This window comes from Chiloscyllium plagiosum, chromosome 24 (genome assembly GCF_004010195.1).
Source record: "Chiloscyllium plagiosum isolate BGI_BamShark_2017 chromosome 24, ASM401019v2, whole genome shotgun sequence".
NCBI lineage: Eukaryota > Metazoa > Chordata > Chondrichthyes > Orectolobiformes > Hemiscylliidae > Chiloscyllium > Chiloscyllium plagiosum.
This window is the reverse complement of record NC_057733.1, coordinates 32608211-32623099: the sequence shown is the minus strand read 5'-3', so window position 1 is coordinate 32623099 and position 14889 is coordinate 32608211. Positions and strand designations below refer to the sequence as shown.

Below are 14889 nucleotides of genomic sequence, written 5' to 3'. Positions count from 1 at the left end.
CTAATATTATTTAGCTGTTTTAAGCATTATGTATTGTGCACTATTATATATTCCATTTCTTGATCTTACAGCCCAGAATTCAGCCCCATTTTATGAGGAATGGTGGTTCTTGGTGGTTATTGCCTTGGTTGGACTCATCTTCATTCTTCTCTTGGTGTTTGTGCTAATTATCCGTGGACAAAGCAAAAAATATACAAAAAAAACAGATTCTGGTGAGTACATAACAATGTTGCATCAGCTCACTGGGCTTTTGTGAAGTAGATTTTGTTAAGAGCAATTAAACAAGTTTATTCAATGTTGTCTATGTCAAAAAGTGTATTGCTGGAAAAGCACAGCACATCAGGAAAGTCGACGTTTCAGACATAAGCCCTTCATCAGGCTTCTGCCTGATACATTGACTCTCGTGCTGGTGGGATGCTGCCTGACCTGCTGTGTTTTTCCAGTGCCATACTTTTCAACTCTGATCTCCAGCATCTGCAGTCCTCACTTTCTCCTCAATAATATCTATGCAATGCACATAAAAATATAGCATCTAAAAGTATTCCAGCCTTGTGATATTTTGCACTAAATTTTGTTGATGCAAGTACCACACCGTACAATGGACCTTGCTTTGGCAAATAATTATGTCCCATCCATATTCAGAACTCATAAATATAAATATTCAAAGTTTATATGTTGGATACATGCATAAGCTGTGACTGTATGCTAACTCTCGCTAGATACTTTACTTAAAAGACTAATGCCAAGTTATGCACAATTGTGAGAAAATTCATGTACATATTGTTCAAGGACAGTTTGCAACATCAATCACATATTTTTTCTATGTAAAACTACAAGAGCAAATAAATTTGTTTGATATCTGGGTGGATAAATTCACTCAATACTTGAGCTGTCTGGACCAGAAATGCCTAGTTTCTATTCCTGATTTGAGCTGAGGTAACTGATTTCAGCTAGGATCTCATTTAGAATTCAATCATTAGCACAAAATATTTTGGGTTTGACAATGGATAACCTAAAAGGGATATTTTGTTTTGGTCATGATCATAATCCTGTGACAGTTACGTGTATCAATAGTAGAAGTAGTTCAGGTTTAGCTGCTCTGGTCCCTGCAATTAAATAGTCTACATAATTCATTCTCAAGGCTGAAAAGCATAAATTAGTAATGCGCAATGCACAATAGAAGTTAATTGAGTACAGCCAAAGTGCCCTGTGAAACACAAACTTTTACTGCTAGCCAAGATGATGTAATTTGGAAAGGCTCTGCATTGTTGTTCCAGGCAATCAGCCAACCTGAAAACAAACCAGAACTCTGACAACATCTCGATAAACAATAACACTCCTTTAGAATATAAAACTTTTTTGACAAATAATTAACATGCACTAGTGGGCTTGGATATTGTTCTGTAGTTTAACTTGTTCAGTATGCCAAGGCATGTAGGTAGGACGTCTAAAGTATTACAGTATCCCATAATTAACACTTATGTTGTGGCTCACTGGCTTTAGTTACAATTTTAGCAGCATAGTAGGAGCAGGAGTAGGCCATTGAGCTCTTCAACCTTCTTCACCATTCAGTACGATCATGCCTGATTAGGTTGTGGTTTCAACAGTTTTCTGGGGAAGAAAAATCCAGACAAACAACTCTGACGGAAAGAAATGCTCCTCATCTCTCTTTCAAAAGTGAACTTCTCAAACTTGATCTCTGTCCCTTAGTGCTAGCCTCTCTGGGCCATGCTTGTACATGCCTAAACGTGCTCTCAGAATCCCTGTCAATGCCTCTGCAGATCTCTGGTAGTGAGTAGATGAGCCTAACTGTCCAGGACAATTGGATCTGAGCAAAGTCCACTAACCTTAGTCAAGGCAATAGCAGTGCTGCAAATGAACTTATTGCCCCTGAGTTAAGGATAGAAAAATTGGTCAACGTTTTCAATCCTTTTTGCTACCCACATTTGGCTTTTTGCCAGTTAATGACTCTTAATCATTTGTTAGCCTCAACAGTGAGTGCCAGGACGCAAGATAGTAGATGGGTGGGACCTTAGTTATACCCAATTCAGTCCTTACCTGATATCACTATTTACACTGTTCCCACTTAAACTAATTGAGGACGAGAGGCCACAATTTTAAAGCGTTTTGCAAAAGAAACAAATATAAGTCAAAACTTAGTGGTTGAAAAAGCACCAGCACGGGGTGGGATGCATCCAAGGACATTGAAAGAAGTGAGTAATGATCATAAACTTACATGCTGTCTGGTCTCAGAGCTTGTGCTGGAGTGCAACTGAGAAGTGCAACTGTGTCCTTGTTCAAGGTTTAAAGAGAAGCTTAGCATTTACAGACTAGTCGGTTTAACATTAATGGTGGGGAAACTTACAGAATCAATTATTTAGGATAGGATTAAAGGTCACAGTGACAAATATGATTTGATTGGAGAACCTGAATAGATTTGTTAAGAGAAAATTATATCTAACTAATTTGCTTAGTTTTTTGAAGAGGTAACAGAGAGGACAAACTGTTGATGTGGTGTACATGGACTTCCAAAAACCAATTGATTCATTGTGACACAAAAGACTTGTATGAAAAATATAGCTCATGAATAAAAGGGACAGTAGCAACATGGATACAAAATTGACTGATGGATAGGAAACCAAGAATAATGGTTAATGGGTATTTTGGACTTGAAGATGGTTTGCAGTGGAATTCCCCAGGAATCAGTTCTGGAACCCTTGCTTTTCCTGATATATTTAAATGATCTATATCTTGGTGTGCAGGTGATACTTTCAAAATTTGCAGACAGTACAAAACTGGGGACCATTGTAAACTATGAAGAGGATAGTATAGAACTTTAAAAGAGCATTGAAAAGTATTTGGAATGAATGAATAGGTAGCAGGTGAAGTTCAGTGTAAAGGTATGTGACGTGATGCATTTTTGTACATAGAACATGTAGAGGCAATACAAGTAAAATTTGCTTTTCTAAAGGGTATCCTGAAGAGAGAGGTGTACATTTGCATTCATCATTTAAGGTGGTAGGATAGGTAAAGAAAGCAGTTAATAAAACATACAGTAATCAGGGCTTCATTAATAGGAGCATAGAGTGGAAGAGCAGGGAGGTTATAGTGAACCTATTTCAGAAACGAGTTAAAACTCAAGTTGGAGAAATGTGTACAGTTCTGGTAACCACAATTTAGGAAAGAAGACAATGATTGGAGAAAGTGCCAAAGATGTATGAAAATGGTTCCAATGATGAGAAACTTTAGTTGTGAGGATAGATTGGAGAAATTAGTTTTCCTTGAAGAAGAAAAAGCTAAGAGGAAATCTGATAGAAGTTATTAAAGTAATCGGGGCCTGGACAGAGGGAGAACCTGTTCCCACTCATAAACTAATTGAGAACTAAAGGACACAATTTAAAGCATTTTGCAAAATAAGCAAATACAATATGAAAGAAAAGAAATGTAGTTAAGCTGTGGAAATGCACTGCTGGGAAAGATAGCATGTGAATAAGAAGGCTAATGAAATATTATTATTTATTATGAGAGAATTAGGCATAAAATTAGGCTGTAATACTTCAGTTATATAGGGCATTGGTGAGACCACATCTGAAAACTCTGCAGTTTTGGTCTCCTTGTTTAAGGAAGGATGCAAATGCATTGGAGGCAATTCAGAGGAGGCTTATTTATTAGCTGTTGTCTGAAATGAGCAAGTTGTGTTATAAGGAAAACATGGGCAAGCCAGTGAAATCACACAAGCTTTCAGAAAACTGAGGAGTGATTTGATTAAAGTTTACAAGATCCTGAATGGTGCTGCCAATGTAGATGTGGAAAGTATTAATTCTTATGGTCAAGTCCAGAACAAGGAGACATTAGGTTAGCCATGATGTGGAGGTGCCGGTTTTGGACTGGGGTGGACAAAGTTAAAAATCACACAGCACCAGGTTATAGTCCAACAGGTTTATTTGGAAGTACAAGCTTTCGGAGCGCTGTTCCTTTGTCATGTAGCTAGTTACACTCTGAAAATTTGTACTTCCAAATAAACCTGTTGGACTCTAACCTGGTGTTCTGTGATTTTTAAAATTTTAAAATTAGGGGTCATCCTTTAGGTAAAAGATGTAGCATTTTTTTCCCTTGAGAGTTTCCTAACTTGGAAATTCTGTCTCAGAAGACAGTAGAATCAGGGTCTTTGAACAGTTTTAAAGCAAACATAGTGAGCTTTTAGTTAGGCAAGAGAATTAAAGGTTATCGAGGATAGATGGGAATGGGAATTAAAAACACAATGGGTCAGCCATGATCTTACTGAATAGCTGAGAAGGCTTCAAGAATCAAATGACTGACTCCTTCTCATAATTCCTCTGGGTGATGAAAGCATGTTCAAGGTGAGGCATTCAGGGGCAATGGATGATTGTTTCAATAGAAGCAACATGCAGGGTTACAGGGAGAACGCAGACGATAAATTTGCAGATGATACAAAGATTGGTGGAGTTGTGGATAGTGAGGAGGGCTGTTGTCGGCTGCAAAGGGACTTAGATATGATGCAGAGCTGGGCTGAGGAGTGGCAGAAGGAGATCACCCTGTCAAGTGTGAGGTTGTCCATTTTGGAAGGACAAATAAGCATGCGGAATACAGGGTTAACGGTAGGGTTCTTAGTAAGGTGAATGAGCAGAGGGATCTTGGGGTCTATGTTCATAGATCTTTGAAAGTTGCCACTCAGGTGGATAGAGCTTGTAAGAAGGCCTATGGTGTATTAGCGTTCATTAGCAGAGGGATTGAATTCAAGAGCCGTGAGGTGATGTTGCAGTTGTATAGGACCTTGGTAAGGCCACATTTGGAGTACTGTGTGCAGTTCTGGTCGCCTCACTTTAGGAAAGATGTGGAAGCTTTGGAGAGGGTGCAGAGAAGATTTACCAGGATGTTGGCTGGAATGGAGAATAGGTCGTACGAGGATAGGTTGAGAGTGCTAGGCCTTTTCTCATTGGAACGGCGAAGGATGAGGGGTGACTTGATCGAGGTTTATAAGATGATCAGAGGAATAGATAGAGTAGACAGTCAGAGACTTTTTCCCCGGGGTAAGACAGAGTGTTACAAGGAGACATAAATTTAAGGTGAAGGGTGGAAGATATAGGGGGGATGTCAGGGATAGGTTCTTTACCCAGAGAGTGGTGGGGACATGGAATGCGCTGCCTGTGGGAGTGGCAGAGTCAGAATCATTGGTGACCTTTAAGCGGCAATTGGATAGGTACATGGATAGGTGCTTAAGCTAGGACAAATGTTCGGCACAACATCGTGGGCCGAAGTGCCTGTTCTGTGCTGTATTGTTCTATGTTCTATGTTCTAACCCATGAGACTGGCACTTAGTCAAAATGCTCAGAGAGCCAATGCAGTTCAATGGACCAAATAACTTCCATCTGCACCATAAAGATTCTGTGGTCCTGTTAGGTGAAGGAACAATAATTTAAGGAGTTAATACTCTTTACTTGCATCAAAATATTTTGTAACAACACAATATATAAGTAGCAAACTTTACTATTTCCAACAAGTAGAAATCTTGAAAGGACTGGATTCTGTTGTGGTTTAAGGTTTGCTGGATGGAAATCAAATTATATGTATATATCCATGCATTCTATCTTTAGACACAGTTAATGTTACTTAATGACTGAGAACATACTTTGTAGTTCCCCAGCTACAGCCCTAGGGGTGTACTTTAACTTTAGGCTGTGGACAGCTATAGAATTGGGAAGTCCATTCTAAATAGGGCCTGTTATGCTAGAAGGAAATGTGTTCTTGTGTGCCAAGAATACATCATCACAATATCAGTGTTTCTGAAACTACGCTTGTGTTTCCTGCAAAACCAGTCAATAAATTAACTGTGAGTGTATTTGTAACCAGCTGCTTCATAACCAAAGTGATTTTGAGATACGTCCCAATATCTTTGAAATTTGATATGTCACTCAAAGCTGGAAACAATCACATGATTGAATAACCTTTTATATATCATTAATTATTGGATTTATTTTTCAAGAAAACACTGATGTTTGTTGACAGCAGTACTAGTAGGATAGGTTGGAATTTTATACCCTCTCCCTGGGGTTGAAAGGGCCAAGGATATAAAAGTAGGTGGCATGTCAGAGGTCACATGTCCATCACCTAAGTCTTACCATCAGTGAGTAGGTGTCAGTTATCCCACCTGACCTTAGGTCAATTGGAGGCCCTCAAATGGATAATTGAAAGATCACCAAAAGACATCCTCCTACTGCCTCTGGTAGTGGGAATGCAGGATTATCCACCGTGCCAGGAGAGACTTCCAGAGTAGATGGGCTATGGGCTTGGGCTAGATTCCCTTCTTCGTCTGCAATGAAAATGTTCTTTTCCTCACCAATCTTGCTTGTTTTCCTACAACTGAGCCTCATAATTACCCAGCAAAACCACCCTGACCCCCCCTCCTCTGTATTTCAGCCTTCTCCATTGTTTCTGGTGTGGGGGTGCTCTCACGGCCATTGCTCCCAATGGCACATTTGGGCCTGGAGAGCTGTCAGATTAATGATTCACCAGCAGCTCTGTGAAGTAGGGCACACTTGCATGTGGGGGTGGAAGCAATAGCATTAATAACAGTTAATAACTAAGTGGTCTTTAAATTTCGTTGGGTTTTCCTACCCTGTGTGGGCAGATTCACCCAAGACATTTCAGCTAGGCGATAAAACTTCCATGAGGAAAAGACAGCCAAAGGATAAGCAATTTTTGAATGTTATACTGCACAGCAAAAGCAAAACATTAATTTTTGCTGCAAGGATTTTGAAAAACGTATTTTGACTTAGTTCCTAAACAAGTAAAATAATCAATGTAAAAAGACTGTCCTGTTTCTTTACTATTATTTTAACAGTCTCTCCTGAAAACATTGAATCCTTGCAGGATCATAGAATCCCTACAGTATGGAAGTAGGCCGTTCAGCTCATCGAGTCCATACCAACCATCAGAAGAACATCCCACCCAGACCCAGCCCCTGCCCTATGCCTGTAACCCTACATTTCCCATGGCTAAACCACCTAGCCTGCTCATCTCTAGATACCATGGTCAATTTAGCGTGGCCAATCCGCCTAATCTACATATGTTTGGACTGTGGGAGGAAACCCATGCAGACATGGAGAGAATGTGCAAACTTTACACAAACAGTACCTGAGGGTGAAATCAAATCCAGGTCCCTGGCGCTGTGAGGCAGTAGTGCTAATCACTGAGCTATTGTGCCTCCCCTCAGTAGTTCATAGTTCAGTCAATAGACTATCCTCCAATAACTTGCCCAAAATGGTCACTGAAATAACTCCACAGAAGCCAATATCCCGTCACCAAGTCATCCCTAATTTACAGATGGACAGTTCTTGACACTAATCCAGTTTCCTGCCAGCCAGCCCTCGGAGTAAACAGGACTTCTGACACTCCTGTTTATATCTGTTAGACAGAGCTCCCTGCTTGAACCAGATTAACAGCCCAATCAGGGAACTCATATTCTGTGAGGTCTACTGGGCTGACCTCATTACAGTCACTTCAGTCACTATTGAAGTATAAACCTCATGGCCTCACAATGACTGTAAACAGGCTATTCAATTGTAGACAAGCATCACAAGTTTCAGAGCCAGCAGCATCTGTGGGCAGAAAATAAAGTTAATGTTTCGAGTCCAAAGATTCTTCATCAGCAGTGGTCAATTTAAATCATTAACTCTGTTTTCTCCCCACAGATGCTGCCAGACTCTCCCCCCCCCCCCCCCGCCGGTGTTTGTTCAACAATTTCTGTTTTTATTTCAAATCTCCAACATCCGCAGTTCTTTGTTTTATTTATCACCTCTCAGCCTGTCTTTAACTGATGTTAAAACATGCAATTCCCATTGGGGAAAATGACCAAAAGGAGAAGACCTGTTTTTTTTTTGCACTTACACGATGGGATAGAGGGCATTGGTATCATCTTCAATATTACATTGGCTGTAATCAGCAAAGTCACCACAGTAGAAGGATTGCCTCAGTTTATATTCTTTAAATAATTTTTTTTTAGATTAGATTAGATTACATTACATTACATTACAGTGTGGAAACAGGCCCTTCGGCCCAACAAGTCCACACCAACCCACCGAAGCGCAACCCACCCATACCCCTACATTTACCCCTTACCTAACACAACGGGCAATTTAGCATGGCCAATTCACTCTGGCCTGTACATTTTTGGACTGTGGGAGGAAACCGGAGCACCTGGAGGAAACCCACGTAGACATGGGGAGAACGTGCAAACTCCACACAGTCAGTTGCCTGAGGCGGGAATTGAACCCAGGTCTCTGGCGCTGTGAGGCAGCAGTGCTAACCACTGTGCCACTGTGCTGCCATGTCATGATGAGAAGTTGCATTGGAAGCTACACCCCACTATTCTATCAGCTACCATGAATGTGAAATATGACCAATTTAAACATTAGGGATGTTAACATCTGACTGTGACCACAATCTAAGACAAAAGAAATTCACACCAGGCTTCATCAATGAACAGGAACAATGATCTATAATAAACTTATTATAGATCATAATAAACTAAAGACTGGCAAAATGGATTTTTAATTATTAATATGTAACCTTAAACGATACCCCATTTAAATCCAAATGCAAACACATTCATTCACAAATATGATAGACAAGACAGATCTGACAAACAATGTTTGGAGGAATATGGAGGCAAAAGGAACAAAGTCTGTGGATCAAGAGTCCAAACTGCACGTGGAAATAAAGTGACTTTCTCAATTCTCTGTTTTTTTTGTGATGTTATTATACCAACCGTAGTGATCCTCCCCCAATATGTCGACTCTCCTGCTCCTCAGATGTTGCTTGACCTGCTGTGCTTTTCCAGTGCTACACGGTTTGACTCTGAGTCTCCAACATTTGCAGTCTTCACTTTCTCCTCAATCAGTTGGACCTAGGTCTTGTCTTGAGATAGAAGTTTTGTTTTTCTTTCTGCTGCGTCTTTGAAAGTTATTTGTTATGCTCTCATATTGTGGGAGAGAACTGGATTGCTTGCAGAGTTTTGGAAGAATAAGAGCTCAACTGCTTCACTCTCCTCTCAGTGCTGTACTAAACTGCTGTTTAACACTAATCCAAAAATTATTGCTGTGTATGTTCTTTTTCTCAACCCTAGGTGCCTGGTGCCAGTGTGTTTCACAAATGTAGCAAATCCAACTTCAACCAGAAGTTGCCTACTCTTCTATAAACAATAATTGAGTTCCAGAGTTCAAACTTTGCTTAGGGTTATGTAAAAAAACCTGGTTCCTCCCCTACAAAACAGCTGTTCAAACTTACATTTCCCAATGTATATTTCAACTCAGTTATATGTAGTTCTTACATAATTATCAGATAAATTGATTGAATCATTATCAGAATCACCATCAGCCATGGCTCAGTTAATAACACTCTTATCTCTGAGCCAGAGTGGTGAGCAGAAACCTTACTCCAGATAATTGAGTTCAGAGGCTGATATACCAGGGCAGCATCAAGGGAACACAGCAATGTCAGAGGTGCTTACAATACTATGTTGATCTACCATGCTACATTTGTAGCACTCCAGCAATCCACGTGAGGCTATCTCTGGCTCCCTAATGATTGGAATGGATATACTTCTGACTCCCTGCAAGTTGGTCTGCTTGCAATTCCCACAATCTTCAGTACTCTTGCGATTTCTTAGTGGAGATGTGCATCTGATAGGATTGAACAGTTATTCATTTAGCTTTCTTGCCATTTTTGTCAGGAAATCTGTCCAACTTCCTTATATCTACTGGTCTTGGTCATGTCTCAAAGATTCCAAAGTTATGTTGTGTCTTCAACAATTAGGAGGCATAATCCAAACTACTCTATGTTGGCTCAAGTCGATCATCTGCCTTAGGTGTAGCAAAACTATTTATTCAACAATTCAATTCTAATTTATTGCAAGTTGACATTTTCTCCAAATTCAACAATTACATAATTTTACCAATGATATAAGTAGGAAATGTACTGCTTGCAAACTTTGGGTATTTTTTGGTTAATTATAGCTTTATGTCAATGGTGGATCTGCCATCTGTTAAGTGTGGTGGCCTGCAGGGTGAGCACAACAGTCTTTCAATAAGTACAAAACACTTCTCATTTACAGAAAAGGATGCAGGATTAAACCAAATTTGTTGAACTTCTGCCATATGCAACAAAGAATAATTCAGGCATTCTGTTAGCACCCGGGAGGAGGAAGTGGCCTTTGGGTGCAGTGTTTATAGCAAGGAAGTTGCTGCAAGCAAAAGAATAAGCCATAGATATGGGACAGCTGTTAAAGAACTATATTCCCACTCAAATTTGGTTTACAATATTCTTGTTATTTATTGAAAGATTAGTGTTGATAAAAATGTTGATAACTTTTGGCTGTATACTTACAAAACGAATGTTTTTAAATATGTTGCTTGAAAGACATGTCAAATGATCATTTTGTACAGAGTTCACTCAGAACTCTGAGGACAGCCCAAACTGATTTTGCATTTTGTAAAGAAATGCTTGATGTCTTGTTATTCAGGCAGCACACCCGAACTTAGTTTGTGGCAGAAAGTTGCAGTAGAGCTGTGACTGGGTTATTGCTCATTTCACTTCCATTAATGTTGATGAATATTAGCCTGCAGTCTAAATAGAAAGGATTGATCACACTTATTTTTTATTCACTAATGGCATGTCGACATTTCTGGCTCGGCCAGCATTTATTGTCCATCCCTGATTGCCCAAAGGGCAGATAAAAGTCAACCACATTGCTATTGGTTTGGAGTCACATGTAGGCCAGACCAGATAAGGATGGCAGATTTCCTTCCCTAAAGGACATTCGTGAATAGTTTTTCTGACAATCGACAATGGCTTCAGGTTCATTATTCGATGGTCACGTTTAATTCTAGATTCTGTATTGAATTCAAATTCCACCAAGTCCCCAGAACACTAGCTCAGTTTCTGGATTAATAGCCTAGGCCATTGCCTCTACATTGAAGCAAATGACCCAGAAGATTAGAAGTGAAAATACAGACATCCTTCAGGTGTTTACTGCAGACTGATGAAACGTTTTCTAACATAACAGAAACAGAAATTGCTGGAGAAACTTAGCATGTTAGGCAGCATCTGTGGAGGGAAAGCAGAATTGATGTTTCAGGACAGATGACCCTTCGTTAGAAATAGTAGTACCTAGGAAAAGTGGGTATATATGCTGAAGGCAGGGGTTGTGGAATAAAAGACTGAGAGGAAAGGAGCGAAAGACAGGAAGACAAAGGGATGGATATGGTATGCCAGGGAAGGAGAAAAGCTGATAATGGGGACAATAAGCAGGTGAAAATCGCTGAAAGTGATAACAAGATCTGGGGTGTGGGGGTGCAAAAACATGAAAGAAGATATTCAGGCCCTAAAATTATGGAACTCAATATTGAGTCCAGAAGTCTGTGGGGATCCCAAATGGAAAATGAGGTGGTATTTTTCTAGTCTTGTTGGAGCACTACAGTGGAGCGAGATAGAAATGAAAGCCAGGGAATACAGTGGTATGTTGAACTGGCAGGTAGCAGGAAGCTCAGGGTCATTTTTTGCAGATAGAACATAGGTGTTCCACAAAGCAGTTGCCCAACCTCCAATTCATCTCCCCAATGTAGAGGAGACCACATTGTGAACAACAATACAGTAGACTAGATTAAGTGAAGTGCAGGTAAATTGGTGCTTCACTTGAAAGGTGTGCCTGGAGCTTGGATACTCAGGAGGGAGGAAGTAAGCGGGCAGGTGTTATACATCCTGTGTTTGCCTGGGAAGATGCTGTGTGATGTGGGGAGACGTTGGGAAGGGAGGAGAATGGACCAGGGTGTCCGAGAGGGAATGGTCTATGCAGAATGCTGACAAGGGAGGGGTGAGGAATATGTCTGGTTGTGGCATCCCTCTAGAGATGGTGGAAATGGCAGCTTATGATCCTTTGAGTGTGGTCGCTCATGGGGTGGTAACTGAGGACTAGTGGGATCCTATCGATATACTGGAAGGAAGAAAAACAGTAGGGGCAAAAGTGCAGGAAATGGGTCAGAACCCAGGTGAGGGCCCTGTCTACTCTGTGGCAAAATCCTCAATGGGAGAAAAAGATGACGTTTCTGCAGAGATTAGAATAACCAGAACAGATACTAAATAAACAGAGAAACTGGGAGATTGGGATGGACCGTTACAGCATGCAGGATGACTCCTAACAGGGTCCCCTGGTTCTCACTTTCCACCCTGCCAGCACCCATATCCAAGCTACTGTTACCTCTGACAAAGGATCATAAGACCATAAGATATAGGAGCAGAAGTAGGCCATTTGGCCCATAAAGTCTGCTGCGCCATTCAATCATGTCTGATGTGTTTCTCAATCACATTCTCTTGCCTTCTCCCAATAATCCTTGCTTCTCTTATTATCTCTGACTTAAAGACACTCAGAGGCCTGAACTCTACAGCCTTCTGTGCCAATGAGTACCACTGATTAACTGGCCACTGGACCCAAAACATTGACTCTGTTTTCTCTCTGCAGAGGCTGACATACATTCTCTGCTAGTTTGGTTTCTGTTTCAGATTTCAGTAGTTCTTGGTTTTATTAAACTCCTTCTAACTTTTAGTTCAGTTGGATTTTAATGTTAGTGAAGCTTTGACAACTTTTAAAAAGATTTAAGACCATTTTAAAGTTTTAACCCATTCAATAAAGAAACAAAATATTCTTGACTTTTCCACAGGGAGTTGTCTGTTGCTAAACTACAACCCTTGCCATACAGGCAGCACTTTGGTGACTCACCTAAATGGCTTTTAAAATTATCAGAGGTAAACCTGGCCCTGTCCACCAGGAGTCACCAGAAAGTAGTCAAAGGTGCCACTATAAATATTTGACATTCCTAAATTTGTTTCTTTAGTCAACTCAAGAATACCTTAATGGAAGATCTGAAAAGAACTTGAAAGAGTTATACAATTGCTGCCTCCAGACGCAAAACTAGTTAATCTGCACTGTTACCTTCGGGTAAAAACTCAATTGCGTGTCGATTTTTATTGACCCTACAATGCTTCACATAATCTATGTTTAAAATAATATGAATATACAATTCTTTTAAGCTTACTGGACTTAACATCCAGATAAATTGTCCTGAATTCCTAATGACCTCAAAACAAAACTTAAAATCGCACATAACATTTTACTGTAATCTTAATTTTCAGTTAATGATTTACAGTGTGCCCAGTTATTTCACTGGTTGGTTGTAAAAGAGTTGCAAGATGTTGCAGAAATGTTGCTCAACAAATTACATATAAAGTCTGTTGAGAGCTTATCTACTTCATAGACTTTGGCTCCCTTATCCAATAAAAGTTCAACTATTTTGCAATTCTGTGGGAACTCTGAATGAGTATTCTCTTCTGCAATTTGGAACTGACTATAGTACCACTGACTAAACTCTGTAATTGCAGCCCTTGGAAACAAATTTGACAACTTTCTGGGAAGTAAAAGCTAGATTTACACCAGGTGGTTCACTTTACAAACAGCCAGTGGGAAACTTCAACTTGTTCGATTGGAAAGTAAATGAATGTGTTAAAAATAAGCAGAACATTCTATGTCCACATTAAAACGTGTTATTTTCTCAGATGACCATTCCCAGCACTTTGTGGTATTTGCCACCGCTTGCCCAAGTGTGGTACTAAATAAGGGTGTTTTATGGTAATTTTCTGCCACCAATCCACTTTGTCCAATCTAGTGATTAGTCGTAGAGGTTAAACCACCATAGAGAGCCTACAGAAGAGATATTATTCTTAAATAATGGGAAGGTTCATAGCATGATAGCAAAAAGTACATCCACATTTAGTCAAGAAAAGTTACTTTGATCTCAGGGAGCTGGATATGATCCCTTTGAAAGCCACAGTTGGACTCCTTTTATGCATGAGCAGACTTTATGTAACATCAGCAGAATGTCCAACATTTTCTTGCCAAAGTTTCTTGTTTAATCAGTGAATTAGTAAAAGTGATAGTGTTGCAATCTATCTTGAGATCTGTATTAGGACATATCTGGGCAATGTAACAGATGATTGCTAGAATTGTTGTGGAACAATAAACTTTAGAAATGCCAAAATATTGGAAGAAACAGAGTTCAATCTTTTTAATCGTTTTATTTACTGTGTATTTGGTTCTGTGGTAATATACCAGCTATTGTTTCTTTTAGGCTGGTTAGCTGTCTATCTAATATATTAATTTCCTCCAAGGGAAAATTTTATCCATTGACTAGTCACTTGTCAGCAATGACACTTTCACCTAAACACCTGATTTAGCTTTAAACCATTGATTTCACATTTCAAATCCACAATCAGTTCTAACAGTCATAGTGCGGTCTCATGGTAGATTGCTGATAAAAAGATTATGTTCAATACCAGTCTGGCTAAGTAAATTTTTCTTGTAATCCACAGGTTTTAAACATGAAATTTCGTTCTGGAGAAATATGTAGCTTTTTCAAGTTGCTTTCAATGAACACTGTATTTTCAGGATTCTATTGAAAATTAGTGAGTAGTGCAAATAAATAAATATCACTTGAAATAACAAAATACTATGAAATTAAGACAGAGTCATAGAGTCATAGAGATGGACTGCATGGAAACAGACCCTTCGGTCCAATCCATCCAGGCCGACCAGATATCCCAACCCAATCTAGTCCCACCTGCCAGCACCCGGCCCATATCCCTCCAAACCCTTCCTATTCATATACCCATCTAGATGCCTCTTAAATGTTGCAATTGTACCAGCCTCCACCACATCCTCTGGCAGCTCATTCCATACACGTACCACCCTCTGCGTGAAAACGTTGCCCCTTAGGTCTCTTTTGTATCTTTCTCCTCTCACCCTAAACCTATGCCCTCGAG

At 39.8% G+C, this 14889-nt stretch overlaps 1 protein-coding gene across 3 annotated transcripts in view; it reads left to right on the top strand.

Annotated features, from left to right (window-relative positions):
* Positions 1-14889, top strand: part of sdk2b (sidekick cell adhesion molecule 2b) — a 949565-nt gene that overhangs the window by 835314 nt on the left and 99362 nt on the right. For all 3 annotated transcript variants that reach the window (XM_043714747.1, XM_043714746.1, XM_043714748.1), the window contains one exon: positions 72-212. In XM_043714747.1, the coding sequence (XP_043570682.1) occupies positions 72-212 (141 nt within the window). The remainder of the gene's footprint in view (positions 1-71; positions 213-14889) is intronic.